General features: G+C 43.2%; 1 protein-coding gene across 10 annotated transcripts in view; it reads left to right on the top strand.

Moving 5' to 3' along the window:
* LOC135320871 (uncharacterized) overlaps positions 1-18,490 on the top strand; it is a 68,390-nt gene that overhangs the window by 27,868 nt on the left and 22,032 nt on the right. For 9 of the 10 annotated variants that reach the window (XR_010380230.1, XR_010380232.1, XR_010380225.1 and 6 more), the window contains exon 4: positions 16,059-16,099. Coding sequence is in view for 5 of the 10 variants with exons in the window: in XM_064484023.1 (XP_064340093.1) it covers positions 16,059-16,099 (41 nt within the window). In the remaining 5 variants the exon portion in view is untranslated. Of the gene's footprint in view, positions 1-15,774; positions 15,923-16,058; positions 16,100-18,490 lie in introns of all 10 variants that reach the window. The other variant, XR_010380234.1, reaches the window with a different exon arrangement.

The following is an 18,490-nucleotide window of genomic DNA, read 5'->3' on the forward strand; positions in this document are numbered from 1 at the left end:
AAAAAGAGCAAAAATTATAAATGAGTACTAAAGGCAGGCTTTCAGGTAAATAGTGAGAAGTGACTGGTGACAATCTAAGATGGAGAAAAGTCATAGCGACTACTGGAAATTGGCCTAAGAACATAAGAAGCTTTCAGAGTCCATACTTGGCCATGTCTTCTCTGCATTCTGAGAGATGGCAGCACTAACATTATAGTCCTCTGGAGTCTGAAGTAAAGTTCTGAATTTGCCAAAAGAGTTAACTTGGGGTTGCCAAATTCTCCCTAACACTAGTCCTTATTTTAGTGGCCAGTTTTCATGCTTAGTTTGTGACACCCCAAGCACAGGGCAGAGCTTTTTAGTTCTGAAACTGCTGATTCAGTTTGCATGAGGATATTACTTTTTAAGGAACTTTCAAAAACACCTAAAATTTAATTTTAGCCATAGTTTAATTACAGAATCCCTAGGTGCAGAATTTTCTCCACTTCCCAGCATTTACAGAATCTCACGTCACTTGGGGTTGGAGGGAGACTCTGGGGAGAAGGACCAGGAACCATTCAGCAGGTGGAAGGGCTTACCCTGGGATTCTATTTGTGGGCTGCCGTATGGAGGTTGTTATTAAGATGGTCAGATCCAGAGCGTCCTCTTGATGGCTTGTCTGGCCAGCCCTTTAAGATCTTAGTAGGAGGAGACTATAAGAAGGCTACTTTACATTAATTTATTAGTAAAGTTGACAGTTTTAAAATCTTTTACATTTGTATTTCTTTTGAGAATTCGATTCACATGTATGTTAGGAGCTGCTAATTGCTTTCCAATATCCATTCCCTCCTCTTTCTCAGTAACAAACCTAATTTTTAGCTGAGCCCTTTGCCACCCAGCTAAAAGGCTATGTTTCCCAGGCTCCTTTGCCACTAGGTATGACCATGTGACTGAGTTCTGGCCAACGAGATGTAAGCGTCATGTGGGACTTCAAACAAGTCTCCTTAAAAGGAAAGGGATGTGCCCTTGTACCTACCCTCTCTTTCTCCATCTAACTTCCATAAATGAGGGCACGATGACTAGAGCTCTAGCAACCAGCATGGACCATGAGAGCTGCACCCTAGGGATGGAACAGAATGAGCTGGAAGAAGCCTAAGTCTCTAATGACTCCTGGAGCCACTGTATACTAACCCTGAACTGACAAGCTGTGAACTCTTCTTTTTAATGTGAGAGAGAAATAAACTCCTATCTTCTTTAGACCACTATTATTTTCTGTTATATGTAACTGAACCACATTCTGATCAATACAAAATGCTCTGTTGCCTACTGGAGCATTTTTTCCCATTACTTACTTGTGTTTTTTTAACATTTGAAGGATATTTCCTCTCTGTAAATGTTGTGAATATTCTCCCCATTTTTGCTTGCCTTTTGATTTTATTTGAGTTTTGTTTTTAAAGGATAGGTGTTTATTTTTAATGTTAATTTTTATAGACTTTTAAAATGCTATTTGCTTTTGTATTTAAAGTCCTTTTCCATTCAGATCAGATAAATATTCACAAATATTTTTTCTAGGTTTTTTTTTTTTTTTAACAATTTCACTGTTTATATTTAACATTTTAGTCCATTGGTGAGTCCTGTTGGTAAGTTTTGAATCTTTTGTAGGTCATGAGTTTTTAGCCCTGGCTGCTCTCCTGAGCTGTAGGGCAGGAGCCAGTGTTACTTACATTTCTTCCCATTTACACTACCTGGCCTGACCCTCCACACTCAGGCCAGCACACTCAGCACACATCCCCTCTCCTGCTCCTTCCCCTACCCACTCCTCTTCTGTGGATCATCTACCTGTTACCCAGGATAGCACTCTGGGCTTCTTCTGGAACTTCTGTCTTTGTTACCCTGTGTTCAGCTCTGTTCCAGTTCATCTCTAATTCCTGCTTACCTAGACCAGGCCACTGACAGATTTCTCAACTATCCAGGAGTTTTTATTATTTTCTCTCTGGATAGGAAATATGAAGAATTTTCATATATTTTTTCTGGGTAGATATGGAGCTTTTTAAATTCAAATTTTGTTTTCTTTCAAGAGAAATGAACCCTGTTTATCACCTTAAAATTGGAAAATACAGAAAAGCACAAAACTAAATAAAAATAAAACCCAGAATCTATTACTGGTACTTTTTAAAAACATAAAAAGTAAAAACCTTCTACCCTGAGAAATAACCCCTATCAGTGGTTGATATATCTCCTTACAGACTTATTTATACAAACAAATGTAGAAGATATATATATGTACGATTTTGTGAAAATTGGATCATGCTGTATATTTGTTCAGCAACTGGCTTTTTACAAATAGCAATATATTGTGTACATCTAAGACAGTACAAGAAAACCTACTACATTCTTTTTAAAGGTTGCATAGTATTATTCCACTGCATGGATATACCATTTTTTAATCTTCCCTCCTATAGATAGCCATGGAGTTTTCCAATGTCATGCTAACATATATGAGGCTACTGTAAACATCCTCATCCTTATACTTGCATGTGTTTGTGCTAGTGTTTCTAGAAGATTTCTAAAATTGGGATTGTTGGGTTTAAGAGTATACACATTGTAAATTATATATGCTGCTGGTTTCTTCTTGTTAAAAGTTTGTAGCAGTAGATGCACTGTCCTTTTAAATGGTCCTTTCACCACCCTGTGAAGGAAGGAGAATTGGGTAGGAAGATCCTCTTACTGTGCTGCAGCTTTACGATCATCTCAGTTAGCTCAATGGGAAGCTCCAGCACAAAGATTGCGCATTAGCAGAGTCCCACTTTGAGCAGAAATGGACAGGCCCAAGCACCCCTGCCATAATCAGCCATTGGCTGGGAACTTCCTAGGAGGCAGTGGGGCCTTGGCTTGAATGACAGGTATGGCTAATGCTGAAGCTGCAGGCTCACACTCCATATAGCAGCTCCTCTGAGTGACACTTAACCATGGCTGTCAGAAACTGCAGCCTACCTTTTATTTCCTCCTTCCTGCTCTCAGAGACCCCATGCTGTGGTGCCACTGGCCTCACTACATGCCATCCCCCACATGACCTACTGTTCATACCACCCTGCCTCCCAACCCTGACCTTCGCTCACTCATTTCTTTCTGCTTGGAATGCCAGTTCTTCCCAGCTATGCCCATCAAAATCCTAATATGTTTTCAAATCCCAACTTAAATATCACCTCTCATGGTCACCTTCCCTGATCCCACCATGCAAAATTAATTGCTTCTTGTGCCTGTGGTGTTATTTGTAGATTAGTGCTTCCTGGGTTGGATTATTCTTAGCTGCTCCTTTCTCAGATTCTTACCCCTTCAGACTTCAAAACCTAGGACAATATAGGTACACAGTAAACATTGACCTGCTCCTCTCAAAACGCTTAAAGGTTGGAGAACTCCAACCCCTGGAATGGTAGGAAGCACACAACCAGTGGTCAATAAATGTTTGTTGAATTGTCTGGGGCCTAATGTGGAATAGGCAAGGTGGGCCTAAGGCTGCTGGGGAGAGATTGTTTACTGCTGTTAAGGATCACATGGTTTGGTACCAAGTCAGAGTTTTAAGACTAGAGCATGTCTTTTCTCTGTTTATGTTTTCCTCCATGATTTGGAAAGACCCCAATGGTTTTTTTTTTAAGTCATAATTTTATTTCCTCTGGTCAACAGATGGGAACTTTTCGAGGGGCTTCCCTTTTTCAAATACATTTTTATGTGTTGGGATTTTGCATTTCTTCGTCACTTATTCTCCTTATGGATATAAGAAGAGCCATTAAGATGCCTGGGATGAGATCTCCAGGTCAGATGAGTAATCATTTTCTAACTGGGTGTTCATAGAGTGGAGAGAGTTGGAAGGGATAGAAATATTTTTCCTCTTCCTCTTTCCCACACCCATCAGTTAAAGAACTTCCCTGGGAGGGGACCTGTGGGAAATGGCTGAGGGTTTCCTGGGTGAGCATAGTAGGGCTGACATCAGGGCTTGGTAGGGATAAAGGGGGTGGAGAGAACAAGGGTAAGAACTGCTGACCCAGTCTCTCCACCCTCCTTTAGATATCCCTTGGCTACCTTCCCTCAGCTGAAGGAGGTTAGGGCTGGGGTGGCCACACCCTGGGCACCCTCCTCAACCTCTCCAAGCTGTCAGGTCCTCAGGAGAAGCACTAGGGTTTTCTCATCAACGTGTGGGAGCTGTATGCCTCTGCCTTCTCTCCTAGGGTGTTGTCAGTATAAGTGGAAGCAGGGAAGTTCTAGGCTGAGACCTCAGCTGCTACTGCTTGTTTGGCAGTGGTTATGAATACTTAGAGGCTTTGTGTTATCAGGAAGCCTGTACTAGGACCAGGGTTCTTATCTCTGGGTCCACAGGCTCATCTTCATGGGCTGTGAACCCACCATCTCCCCTGAAATAGTATTAAGTTGTACATTTGGTGGAGGCATAGCTCTCATCCAATTCTTACTTACCAGAAAAGTCTGTGATCCAAACCACTGCTTTAACCCAAAGAATAGTCTTTCTAATAAAAAAGAGGGTGTTTTCCTACAAAATCTGGATTATAGCTGCAATGCCAACACTGAGTAGTGGAGCCCCCAGGGTGATTCTAGAAAGAAGCCCAAATCATCAGTTTCACACTGTGATTGTCCCCTAAGAAGTTTGCATTCCCCTTGTAATCAGAGTTTGTGGTTTAGGGACCATAGGATTCAGTTGGTACAGGTCCAGAGAGCTGAACCCCTGAGAACTGCATCAAGTGGTCTGACATCCACCTCCAAGGAGGACAGCCTGGAGACAGAGTTGACCCTGCAGATGTGTGGATGGGGAGGCCATAGTAGGCATGGAAGGTCTATGAAAATAGAATATTCACAGGCTTTTAAAAATGCATTCCAGCATCATCATGCTAAAAACCCCTAAAAACCTGAGTTCTGGGCAGATTTTGGTCTCCATTTCAGGGAGACAGTTCTGATGTCACAAAAGCACAAAATTTTAATGTGACAGCCTCTCCAATTTTGACAGCCCCTCTACTTTTATTTTTTAAGTCCTGGCCACAATTATAAATAGGGAACCATTTCTGTTGAGACTTCCCAAGAATTACATAAACAGTTTGGTTATATTTTTTTAAACAGCAGTTTCTGAAAACACTGAAAAAAAAATCCCACTTATTTAACAGTGTGATGCCTGAGCCAGCGTTGGGAGTCCCTAGGAGGCCTTGCAGAATCACTTCCTTCTGACTGCAGTGGGGGCAGGGCCCTTGCTTGGTCATGAAGCTCGTGCTTTGAGAGGGGAAAAGGAGACTGAGCAGAGGAGGAAAAGCCTGGTGCAGTAGGAGGGAGGAGGCCTCAGATTGCTCCTCCTAAGGGCAGTTGCTGTATCTTATCACCAGCAGAGAGTAGGGACCCAGGATGCAGACATAGCTTTTCGGAGGTCATGACCCTTTGAGGGGGGAGCATGTGCTTCAGGCATGCTCTTCCTATTTGAGGATTGATATAACGGTAGAAACAGGGTTCCCGGGCCCCTAAGTCACAGGGAGAATCTCTCCTTTCTACGGTATTAGCAGTCTCAGTGGCCTTGAAGGTTATCAAACCTGAGGGGCTGGGCTTCAGCTGAGAAATGCCAATGCCTTTTTTGACACATCCTAGTCACCAACTCCTGTCACCACTTAAGTAGACTTCAAAAAGCCATTTAGACAGAAAAACTGGTCTTCCACACCTGTGGGAGTTGCTGAAAGGCTAGGAAGAAGGCCTCCTGCTTCACTGTCACCCTCCCCACCGCAGATTTCAACTGTCTCTCAGTTTTGCTATTAGAAATATGTTTTAAGTTAAGCATTCTCCTTCCCCATGTATTATTTTGGAAGTGCAGTTAGCTAAAGATGCATAAGTCATTAGTGAAAATTAACTTTATCAAACTGATGTGCTCTGTTTAAAGAGGGCTTGGTCTGGTGGTTCTTAGCCTTTTTAAGGTCACACATTGCTTTCAGAACCTGAGGAAGTAAGTAGACCCTTTCCTCAGGAAAATGCACAAACATCCAGAATTGTACATACCATTTGTGGATTTCAGGGACCCCTTTATCCTACCCTGGAGTTCTGAGTTCTTATGAGAGGATGGTAAATGGGAAAAAGTAGTGGTGAGGAGTGGGGAACTAGGACAAACAAGGAATCTGGGTGCTGCTGCTAGAGATCACTTAGTGGTTTTCCCCAGGACCGGTAGTGTGAACATTATCAGAAATGAATGTCTCACCTGGCTGTGGTCACTGCCCTGCCCTAGAGAGAAGGTAGGCTTCTGTGAGCAGTGATGTTGGGAACCTGTGCACCACATCTCTGAGCTACTAAGATCACGTGTGGTATATATCCATGAAACTGGTTGAGGAGAAAACTGCCCTGGGGGTGCTGGAATTGGCTTTATGCTGGAGAAGGCAGAAGGTGGCTTGTGTTCATCTGGTAGGTGGGGGGGATCCTCTTGGCAAGGTGACAGGGGCCACCAGCCTGCTACCCCCTAGCAAGAGAGGTGGGGGCTTCGTCACTCCAGGCTACATACTCATAACCTTGAGTCTGAGATCTCTTTTCTTTGGGGAAGTCAATTTTATGAGGCAGCTTGTGATTCCCTGGGTATTGTTCTGTTCAAACTGGGGGAAACATGGGGAAAGTTTTTGGATCTAGATTTCATCTGAAAGCATCACAGGGGATTTTGGAAGTGAGGCAGCATAGCGAAACAAGCATAGCGATCATTTGTAGTCCCGTGCTTGTTATGCGAAGCTCCTCCTGTTTGTGGTGACTCAGGAGGGGAGAATTTCCCCATCTTGAGCCAGCTGGACAAGTGTCAACACAGCTCTCTTTGCAGGCTCTGGCACAGAGGAGGAAGAGTAGGGCCTGGACTGGGGGAGCCCCCAGGGTTTTGGGGACTGGACCCAGTTTAGCACACATGAAAAGGGATAGTCCTTCTCTTGATCCAGACAGCCAGGGTCCTCCTGCCCCACAGAGCCATCCTCAGACCTGATACAGCACCCCATCCAAACTGGGCAGCAACACCTTCTTGTTGAACTGATCAGGGGCTCACCTCTCACCTATATCACGTCATAGAACAAAGCCCAGGCTTTGCACGTCACACTCAAATGGGCACACCCTCATGGTCAGATGCAGTCTTTCTCCCACTCATCATCAAACTTTGTCCTTCCTTCACATGTTTGTTTTTTAAATATTAGTTATTTTTGTTACTATTTCTGTTTACTGAATTTCTTGACATTAAAATAAATATTTCTTAAACAGAATACAAAAAACACTAGTTATAGATGAAAAGAAAGATAAATTGAGCTTTCATGGACTTCTGTTCATCAGAAGATGCCATTAAAAGAATGAAATGGCAAGCCACAGGCTCATATTTTCAGTAACATAGCTGGCAGAGGACTTGTATCCAGAATATATAAAGAACTCTTGAAGATCAATAAGAAAAAGACAGACAAAATCTGCAGAAGTCTTGAGCTTCTTTAAAGTGAGTATCTAGATATCCAGTAAGCAAATTAAAGTTTATAAGATACCACTATACACCACCCCAAGAGACTAAAACCTAAAAGATTCATAATGCCAAATATTGGCAAACTCTAATATGTTGCTGGTAGGAATATAAATTTGAACATTTGGAAACTTGGAAAACTGTTCAGCGGGATTTACTAAAGCTAAGATTACATCATCCCGTAAACCATCAGTTCCACTCCTAGGTATATGCTCAAGAGGAATGAGTGCATATATCCACCAATGTCTGTAGTTTTCCCACTCAACAAGGCCCTAGACTGGAAACAGCCCAAATGTCCATGCAGAACAGAATGGATTGCGCCTGGATTGGGAGAATCAGTGTTGTTACAATGGCCATACTGCCCAAGGCAATCTACAGATTTAATGCAATCCCTATCAAATTACCCAGGACATTTTTCACAGAACTAGAACAAATCATATTAAAATTTATATGGAATCACAAAAGACCCAGAATTGCCAAAGCATTACTAAAGAAAAAGAATGAGGCTGGAGGAATAATTCTCCCAGACTTCAGACAATACTACAGAGCTACAGTAATCAAAACAGCATGGTATTGGTACAAAAACAGACGTATGAATCAATGGAACAGAATAGAGAGCCCAGAAATGAACCCACAAACTTTTGGTCAGTTAATCTTTGACAAAGGAGGCAAGAACATCCAATGGAATAAAGACAGTCTCTTTGACAAATAGCGTTGGGAAAACTGCACAGCTGCATGTAAATCAATGAAGTTAGAACACTCCCTCACACCATACACAAAAATAAACTCAGAATGGCTTAAAGACTTAAACCTAAGACAAGACACAATAAATCTCCTAGAAGAAAACATAGGCAAAACATTATCTCAGTACATCTCAGCAATGTTCTCCTAGAGCAGTCTACCCAACCAATAGAAATAAAAGCAAAAATAAACAAATGGGACCTAATTAAACTTACAAGCTTTTGCACAGCAAAGGAAACCATAAGTAAAACAAAATGACAACCTACAGAATGGGAGAAGATATTTGCAAAAGATGAGACTGACAAGGGCTTGATTTCCAGAATATATAAACAGCTTGTATGACTTAATAAGAAAAAAACAAGCAACCCAATCCAAAAATGGGCAGAAGACCAAAACAAACAATTCTCCAGTGAAGACATACAAATAACCAATAGGCCCATGAAAAAATGCTCAGTATCGCTAGTTATCAGAGAAATGCAAGTCAAAACTACCATGAGGTATCACCTCACACCAGTCAGAATGGCTATCATTCAAAAGTACACAAATGATAAATGCTGGAGAGGGTGTGAAGAAAAGGGAACCCTCCTATACTGTTGGTGGAATGCAATTTGGTGCAGCCACTGTGGAAAACAGTATGGAGATTCCTCAAAAGGCTAAAAATAGACTTAACATATGATCCAGCAATCCCACTCCTGGGCTTATATCCAGAGGGAACCTTTATTCAAAAAGACACCTGCACCCCAATGTTCATAGCAGCACTATTTACAATAGTCAAGACATGGAAACAACCTAAATGTCCATCAACAAATGACTGGATAAAGAAGCTGTGGTATACTTATACAATGGAATACTACTCAGCCATAAAAACGACAACATAATGCCATTTGCAGCAACATGGATGGCCCTGGAGAATGTCATTCTAAGAAGCCAAAAGAAAGAAAAATACCATATGATATCACTCATATGTGGAATCTAAGAAAAAAAAAAGAAATGAACTTAAATATAAAACAGAAACAGACTCAAAGACATAGAATACAGACTTGTGGTTGCCAGCGGGGAGGGAGGCGGGAAGGGATAAGCTGGGAGTTTGAGATTTGCAGATACTGACTGGTATGTATCAAACAGATAAACAATTTTATACTGTATAGCACTGGGAAATATATTCAATATCTTGTAGTAGCTCATGGTGAAAAAGAATATGAAAATGAATATATGTAGATCCATGTATGGCTGAAGAATTGTGCTGTACACCATAAATTGACACAACATTGTAAATTGACTGTACCTCAATTTAAAAAAAGAACAGAATGGATAAATAAATTGTGTCGCATCCATACAATGGAATATACCACAGCAATTTAAAAAAGAACAAACTGTTTTGACACATAGCAACATAGATGAATCTCAGACATGTTGAGCAATAGAAGCCAGATACCAAAAAAGTATTACATGATTCTGTGTTTCTGGAGGCTAAGACCACACCTTTTATCTCTGAATCCCCAGATCCCTGCACAGTTCCTGCCACATATAACAGGCCCTCAGTAGATGTTTGTTGACAGAGTGAGTGAAGTAAGATGTGGCCTTTACTCCTGAAAGTGTTTTTAGAGTGATGTTGTGTGTGTTAGGGTGGAATCAGTCTGGTAGGCAGTTAACAAATCCTCGCACTTTGCTCTCAAACGAAGCAGAAGATACATGCTGTAAAGAGAAGCAGAAATGAAGCTCTTTTACCATAATGAGGAAGGGGATGGCAAAGGGGCTGTGAGTTCCAGGAAGATGCATTCACAGGTGCTCAGGGGACTAGGAGTACTTCCTGAAAGGGATAATATTGAGCTGAACTTTGAAAAGCGGTTGCAAGGAGAACAGGCAGAAAAGGTCTCAGAAGAGCAACCCAGCCTCAGGGAATGGCATAACCAGGTGGTTCTCAAGCTTTAGTGCATGTCAGAATCATCTGGAGGACTTGTGAAAACACAGGCAGATGGGCCGCACCCCAGAGATTATGGTTCAGTAGGTCTGGGGTGGGACCTAAGAATTTGCATTTCTAACAAGTGCCAGGTGATGCTGATGCTGCTGATCTAGAAACTGCTCTTTGGGAACTGGCTTAAGTCAAAGCTAGCTGGTCCAGGCAATTGAGCTATATTGTTAGGTAAGTGAAGTACAAGATGGGAGAGGGGTGTGGGCAGGTGGGCATGGCCTGAAGGCCTTTGGCTGCTGTCTGAGAAGCTTAGGCCTTATTCTATACACTTAATTTCAGGCCACGTGCATAGACATGTGTAATATCTGGTTCTGTACTCACTATAGGTTCTGAGTACCCTCAGCCTGAAGCTTCAGGTTATACAGATATGCAGGTGATAAATGCATACTGAGTTTGGCCTTGTAGAGACAAGCCCTGCACACAGCACACCTTTAGAGGGCAATACAGGTTACACTGATGGACAAAGAAGGATTGAAGAAAGGCATTATTTTAAATATATAACATCAGGATTATTTGTAGCCATGCAGTACACACATGATGTGGGAATGGCCAATGGAAAAAGAATCTGCTGATCTGACAATTCAGGCAAAAGCAGCAGTTTTACTCTCAAAAATTCAGTTTATCTGAATTTTTCTTTCTCATGGTTCACAATTCTTCCAGACCCAAGGACGAAGATGTTATACCACACACTCATTCCCTTTCTATTACCAGGGAGACACATAGAGCCAGGAGATTTCCCCCAAATGGTCTCTCTTTGGCTGAGGAAGGGAGGGTTAGTCACGTGGGTGGGGTCTCAGGAGGGAGGTACACTCTGAATGCCCCAGATGAAGAGTCCCTGCTCCTCCTTGGGGTCATCCTGGTCAGGATACTGGACTAGCAGGACTGCCCTTTCCTGGATGATCCAGGTGTGAAAAGCAGATGCCATCTGTTGTCCTGTGTACTAGCTTCCAGTTTTACTTCCAATGAGCTATGCTTAGTGAATACGAGTTCTCTGCAAAGTAATCAACTGGGTGTGGTAGAAACACAGATGAATCAGCCACAGACCTGCCCTTCAGAAACATACAATTTAATAAGGAAGAGGGGAGACAGAGGTCATTCTTGGTCATTAAAAATCCTCCTACCTGGTCCCTTATTTCTTCCCTGCACATCCCTGGTTTAGGTCTAGCTACTACCTCCTCTCCCTCACTCCCTAGTGTCAGAGGCTGGGGGTCTTACTCATCCAGTAGGATCCTGGGGTCACAGAGGTGAGTAAATCAAGATGCCTGTGGTCTGGCGAGAAGTCCTTCCTGCCCCATTACTGAAGATAGGCCAGTCCCGAGCAGATGCCCTGCAGCTACCTCCCCTGCTGCTGGGGCCATGACCATCATTTCCGGGCTGAGGAAACCCAAGTCTCCTTGCTGGCTGGGTTCCACACTGACAAAGGGTGCTTGGGGGCCCCACCTTTGCATTGGCCTGTCCCAGACCAGCCAAACCATAGGCCTTTGGGGGTTGCAGCTGTTGCACGCATGATGATCCACAGGAAGATGCAACGGGGCTCAGGTGACTGCCAGTGCCCTGACAACTTCTCAACTCCCCAAGGACCTCCTTCCTCTTGGAATTCTGCCCAAGTTTTCCCTCAGGAACATAGGGACTACTTGCTTCCTCCTCACCCCCAACTCCCATTTGCAAGAGAGCCACCTAGAAGAGAGCAGAGGCCCAGAAATCAGAACCAAGTTTACACCTTGGTCTGCCACTCCCCAGCTGTGTAACTAGGGCAAGGTACCTAACCTTTCTGAGCCTTAGTTTCCTCATCTGTAGAATGGGGATAAAGACCTTGCTTACTTTACAGTGTTGTTCAGAGGCACAGAGGATACAGAGGCAAAATTTTTGTCCTTAAATTGCCCTGAAGTGTAATGAGGGAGTCGGAAGCACACACACAGGATGATATGTACCATACCAGAGGTGTGTTTGGGGTGCAGTAGTGAGCAGAGTAGAGACAAACTAATTCTACTGAGGAAACTGAAGAGCTTCCTGTCAATGTTATGGGGCTCAGGGCATGGTGTATGCAATTCTCCAGGGCTTTGAACTCTAGTGTTTGCTGTACACCCAAAACTATGTTAAATATTTTACCCATGTTTTATTTTTTTATTCACAACAAGCCTGTGAGATAGGTGTTAGCATCCCCATTTTATAGATGAGCAAACTGAGGCTCAGAAATGATCATATGCGTTGACCTGGCATAGTATTTATTGAGCACCTACTACATGCTAAGTGTTGGCAGATATAACAGTAAACAAAAGAGACCCAAGTCCCTGGAGCTTGAATTTCACAGAGGAGGTCACTTGCCCAAGATGAGGCTGGAATGTGCCAGAGCTAGGATTCAAACCCAGGTCTGATGGCCTCCTGGGCTTGTGCTTTTCCCGTTCACCCCAGAACACGTTCTCCCTGAGAACAGTCCTCTTATGGGGGGCATAAACTCTCCCTACCAGCCCCTCTGGGGAATTGGAGAATTCAAGGATTCAGGAGGAGGGTGGGTCAGGGATAGGAGAGGAGCTGCTATTTCTGGAGAGCCCTTTATTTCCTGTGCACTCCCCAGAAGTGCTTCCCCAAAGAAAGGCTGACTGCCTCACCACACGGATATTTTCCCCAGGGAGGGTTGGAGGGAGGAGCTTCCTCAAGGGGATTTCAAGGGAGGATGAAGGTGCTCTCTGTGCTTAGGTCAGAGAGTGACACCCTCTTCCTGGCTCAGGTGGGGAATCCCTTTGGATTTCACTGGGTTAATGTGAGGGGCCTATTGTTTTCCTGCTGCTCAGGCCCTCCAGGGAGGAAAACTCTGGGTGGGGTATGTCAGAGGATTAAATCAGCTTCTGGCATCTGAGCGAACTCTGGGGCTCCTTGAGACCATGGCTCAGCTCTGCTCTTCCACTGCCCTAAGCCTCAGGCTGCCTCTCAGTGCCATGAGACTTGTGGTACTCCCACTGGGCAGTGACATTTTCTTTTAACTCGAGGAAACATTCAGAGATTTGCAAGCCTCCCCAACTAAGGAAAAAAGCTACGTACAGAATTATTCATTATAGTACTTACTCATAATAGCAGTCAATTGGAAACAGTCTTAAGTGGCCAATGTTTGGGAATTAAATAAAATTTGGTAAAAATGTGCATTCGGTGGAATACTATGCAGCCATTAAAAATCATCATGTAGAAGAAAACAAAATGGCAAGAGAAGAATGCTTATAATCAATTTAGTAAAAATTCTTGACTAAAACAGCATACACAAAACAGAATGTACATGATCTCATCTTTTAAAAATGTCTATATGTGCATAGAAAATGTCTAGAAAATTGCATACCAAATGTGAACAGTAGTTATCTGTGGGTGGTGGAATTGTAAGTAACTTCTTTTTTCAGTTTTTTCCAATTCTTTCTGTGAAAATGCATGTCTTTTGTAGTCATGGAGAAAAAAATCCCCACAATACATATTAGAGAGAGAAAGAGAGTATCTCTTTTTGGACCTGTACTTAGCTGGTGCCAGGCCCTACCCAGCCTTGGGAAATTTGAAAGCTCAAGAGTAGAGTAGGGTAAGGGCCAGTTTGAGGGGAATTAGCTGGGCACTGTCTTCTAGCTCTCATCTTAAATGTCATCTCCCAGAGAGGCCACTCGACCACACAGTCTGGCTGAAGGTGGCCCCTCCCACATTCTCTTTCCCTCTTTCACCCCATATTATTATCTTCATTGCACTTGTCCACATCTGAAGTGACTTGCCTGCTCATCTGTTTCCTTGGTGAATCTTCATCTCCTCTGCCAGAAGCGAGGCTCCATGAGAGCAGCACGTCCTGCCTGTCTTGTTCCCTCTGACTTTGCATCAGGAGAAGAGGCCCGAGTGAGATCTTGGTTTATAAGAAACAGAGGACCTGCTCAACAACCCCCAAATTATGGGTATTGATCCTAAGGCTACGCATGACACTGAGAAAATGGGAGTAATTTCATGAGAGTCTAGAAACAAGCTGATTGCTGTCTCATGGGGCCAGAACTGGTTGAAGCTCAGCAACCTGGAGAATCTGGTCCAGCTTGGGAACCACAGCTGCCAAATGGTTACATGCATTGTGGAAGTGCCCGCTTTGTGCTTTACAGTTTATAAATGAGTGAAGTGAAGCTAAAAGCAGTTTATCTGATCATCATTTACCCCTTTGCTTCCAGAACTTCTGCTGCTGCCAGCCCACTCTGTCTTTTAGCTCACGACTTGAGCTTCTCTCATTTGAATTTGTTCCAGTCAGGTTCTCATCCCAACCATTTCCCTGAATCTGCCCTTGACCAGGATCACCTGTGGCTCCAAGTACTAAATCCAGTTATTAATTCTCTGACTCCATATTACTTGACCTGTCACAGTGGGTTGCTCCCTCTCCTTGACACCCTTTCTCATGGTTTCCCTCCTGTTTTACTTGCTACTCCTCAATCTCATGTGCTGAGCAACTGAATGGGGCTCAGTCCTCACAGCAGCTTCTCTATTGACAGTCACCCCCTTGGTGATCTCATCCTGTGTCATGGCTTTAAAGAGCTATATGGTCAGTAGTCACAAATCTTTGTTTCCAGCCTGGACCTCTCCCCTGAACTCCATACTCATATATCCACCTGCTTACAGGCCTCTCCACTTGAGTGTCTAAAAGTCTTTTCATATTTAACATGTCCAAAACTGAGTTCCTTATCTCCCCATCAGACATGCTCCATTATCAGGCTTCTGCATTCAAATAATAGCTATTCCATCTTCCCACTTGGTCAGGCCAGAAATCTTGGAGTCCTCCTTGACTCCTTTATTTCATATCCCACTTCCAATCCATCAACAAATTCTGCTGCCTCTACTTTGTGGTGTCTGACCAGATCTCATTACCTCCATGCTACCTCTCTAGTCCAAGCCACCATTGTCTCTTGCCAGGATTTCTGCTGTAGCCTCCCAACTGGTTCGACCTATACTCCCCAATTTAATCTCAACACAACATCCAGAGTGATCTTGTTAAAGTGTGAGTCACTTCGTGTCACTTCTTTGTCTAAAACTCTCCAGTGGCTTCCATCTTGAGTCAAAGCTCAAGTTTAATACTTGATGAACTTTAATGCTCTGCACACTCTAGAGCCTCTCACTACCTCTCTGATCCCCTCCCTTACTTCCCCCTTCACTTACTCTACTCTGGCCACACCACCCTCTTCTCTGATCTTTACCATGTCAGGCAGACTCTCACCTTCAGGGCTTTGCATGTGCTGTTGCCTCCACCTGGGAAGCTTCTTCCCCACTGATTTTTAGGGTGCATGTCCTCATTTCTTTCAGGTCTTTGTTCATAGGTCATCTTCTCAGATGTCTGGGCTTCTCTGGCCACACCATTTACAGTTTCAGCTCTCCTTCCCACCTTCTGATCTAATATTTTCCTCCCCCGTCTTTTGCTTTATTTTTCCTCTTCTGGCTACTATTTTATTTATTTATTTATTTATTTATTTATTTATTTATTTATTTATTTATTTAGTTGGTTGGTTGGTTGGTTGGTTGGTGGGTTGGTTGGTGGTCTTTGCCAGAGATTTCAAGTTCCACAAGGACAGGGTTTTTAAAATTTGTTTGTCTACTACTGTATCCCCAGAGGCCAAGGACGGTGCCTGGCATATCTGATGACTGGATATATGAAGAAAAATGTATGACAGGACTACTGACTATTTATACAAGGCCTTGAGACAAGGGAAAGAGCATTGAGGTTTCTGTCAGCATTAGCAGGAGCATTAACAAGCCAAGTGAGAAAGAACTGCCCTGAGCAGAGAATGCCCACGTGGACGTCATGTGCTGGTGTCTGTCGTGGACCAGCTGCTTTGCCCCAGGTCTCCCCCTCAGTGCTGTGCCTCAATCACTTACTTTCCTTTTTTCCACCAGGTGCCAGAGTTTGCAGCCTATTGAAGGAAGACAACATCAAGGTAAAAGAGCAATAATACTGTATCTAGTTTGGGACTTCCTAGCTTAAAAGGCCCTGAAAGTTATTCAGGGAAGACCAGAGTACTGAAAGTGTTGGCAACCAGATAAAGTGAAGATCTGAGAATTCGAGTTGACTTTTTGATTAGTGTGTGAGTGCTGGGACAGTGAGGACAGCTGAATATGAGGAGTGGATCATCAGAGGTGGCTGTCAGGTCTTCAGATCCAGGAGGAGACTGCTTTCCTTGGGAAAACATCACAACCTCCCTCATGCCAGTCAGTTGTGGGCCTACAGCCTGGCCCTCCTGCTCTGCTTTCCTCCCTCCCCTTCCTTACTATTGAAGTCCAGGCTTTTTTTTAAAAGTATGGTTCTAACTCTAGAGGAATACACTAGAATGCTTTCAGCATAGGGTTCTAAGATTCAGTGTTAAATCACAGTCCAAATTTTTTTATAAGTGGAAATACTCAGTAAATACTGTATGTGGGGGAATGTGCACTGATAGCTGATGTGACTGGAAAAGGGGCAGCTGTTTAAAATGTGTCTAGCCTTTGTCCAAGCAATTCTACCTCCTGGAATTTATCCTAAGAAAATAATCATATTTGTGCAAAGGTGTATGAACAAAGGTATTTGTAACTGCATTGTTTATAATAGAAAAAAAAAGGGAAACATCAGAAAGTCCAATAAAAAGGAATTGGTTGTTTAAAATCTGGCATGTCCATACAAAGGCATGTCATGCAGCAGAATGATCTAGGTGTGTATTTATTGACAAGAAAGATGTTTGCATATATTAAGTGAAAAAAGAGAGAAAGAAAGAAGGAAGGAAGGGAAGGAGGGCAGAAGGGAGGAAAGAAAGAAAAAGAAAAATGGAAAACTCTTACAAAGCATTCAAGGAAAATAGCTTTAGATTTAGCCTGGAGGGTTGAAATCCACATCAGTCTCTTAACCAAGATGAGGACTCAGACAAGTGATGTGATCTCCCTAAGCCCCCGCTTCCTGCCTGCAAAATGGGAAGAATAACACCTGCCTCACAGAGTTGTGAGGATTTGCTGGGATTAACACCTCTAAAGGCCCAACTCAAGGTTTGGCATATGTTGAGTGCTTAGCAGGTCGGTACCCAAATGAGATGTGGACCAACAGTATTTTCACTTGTGAGAAAGCCTGGATACATTCTGGATACTTGTGAGAAAACCTGGAAACATTCTGGAATTTCATGGGCAAATATTGGTTTTATTTGGCTGGTTAGAATTATGGGTGATTTTCAATATTTTAACATTTTTCTATAAGGAATATGTATTACTTATATAATGATGATGTAATTTTTCAAAGGATGTAACAATTGAAAATGTTTAAAAAAAAAAACAAAAAACTACAGTGCATTTGGCAGGCAAGTCAGCTGAGCAGCCCCAGGGCAGAGCTCTGGAGGACTGAGGTAGAGACAGATGGGATGGAGAATAGGCAGTGGGTAAAGGAAAAGAAAGAAAAGACAGTTAGGCCTGAGGGCTAGTGTCCAAGGAGATGTGCCTCAAATGTAAGGCTCAAATGCCTACAATCATGTTCCCCACTTTGGCCTCTTCTCAGGGATCCCCTGGTAAGAGATATGGTGACCTGTCAGATGACCATGAGTGTGTGTGGGCACTTTTGGCTGCTTAGACAGCCTGACTCCTGCACCTCCAGGGAGGGCCCTGTGGCTGCAGCCCTGGGCAGGCGTAGCTCCTCAGCCACCCTCAGAAAGAAACCCAGCATCTTGTCTGGGTCCAGAGTAAGAAAGGTAGGGGATCCTAGTGAATTCCCAGAAGTCATCCTAAAAGGATGACTAGCTCCTCTCTTTGGCAGCCTGGTAGGATCCATACTCAAGGGTAGGGTCTCCCAAGCAAATACAACCTGCTGGGAAAGGGAGGGGGTGACTGTCCAAGGGCTGCTGTGCCATCTCCCATCCCTACCCCTACCTACCAACAGTCTGCTGGTTGGTGACGTTAGGAGAAACTCTTCCACATTAACAAGGTATATGCTGCCCATGCCAGTTTTTTGAGCATTCTTGGGCCATGGCTTGTCCACATAAGTGAATTTTCCAAATAATTGAATTTAATCCAATCACATTGTAATTTTTTATTGGACTCATTTTAATTAATTTCTATTTTATCAAACTTGTCAAAATTATGCATGGATATGGTTTAAATAAAATAGACAGGCTTATAAAAAATCCCCTTTCTACCTTTCTCAGTCCTACTCTCTTCAGAGGGAGCCCCTTTTAACCCTTTTCTATTTCTGTTCTGTTGTTATTTCTTGATTTACCAATTTTAGACCTCTGTGGACTTGTTGTGGTAGATGAGAACTGAGCTCACCTATAAAACCACGTCCAGTTCTCATCCCTGCATCCTTTCAGTAAGACTAACAC

The sequence above is a fragment of the Camelus dromedarius genome, chromosome 3, assembly GCF_036321535.1.
Source record: "Camelus dromedarius isolate mCamDro1 chromosome 3, mCamDro1.pat, whole genome shotgun sequence".
Lineage (NCBI taxonomy): Eukaryota > Metazoa > Chordata > Mammalia > Artiodactyla > Camelidae > Camelus > Camelus dromedarius.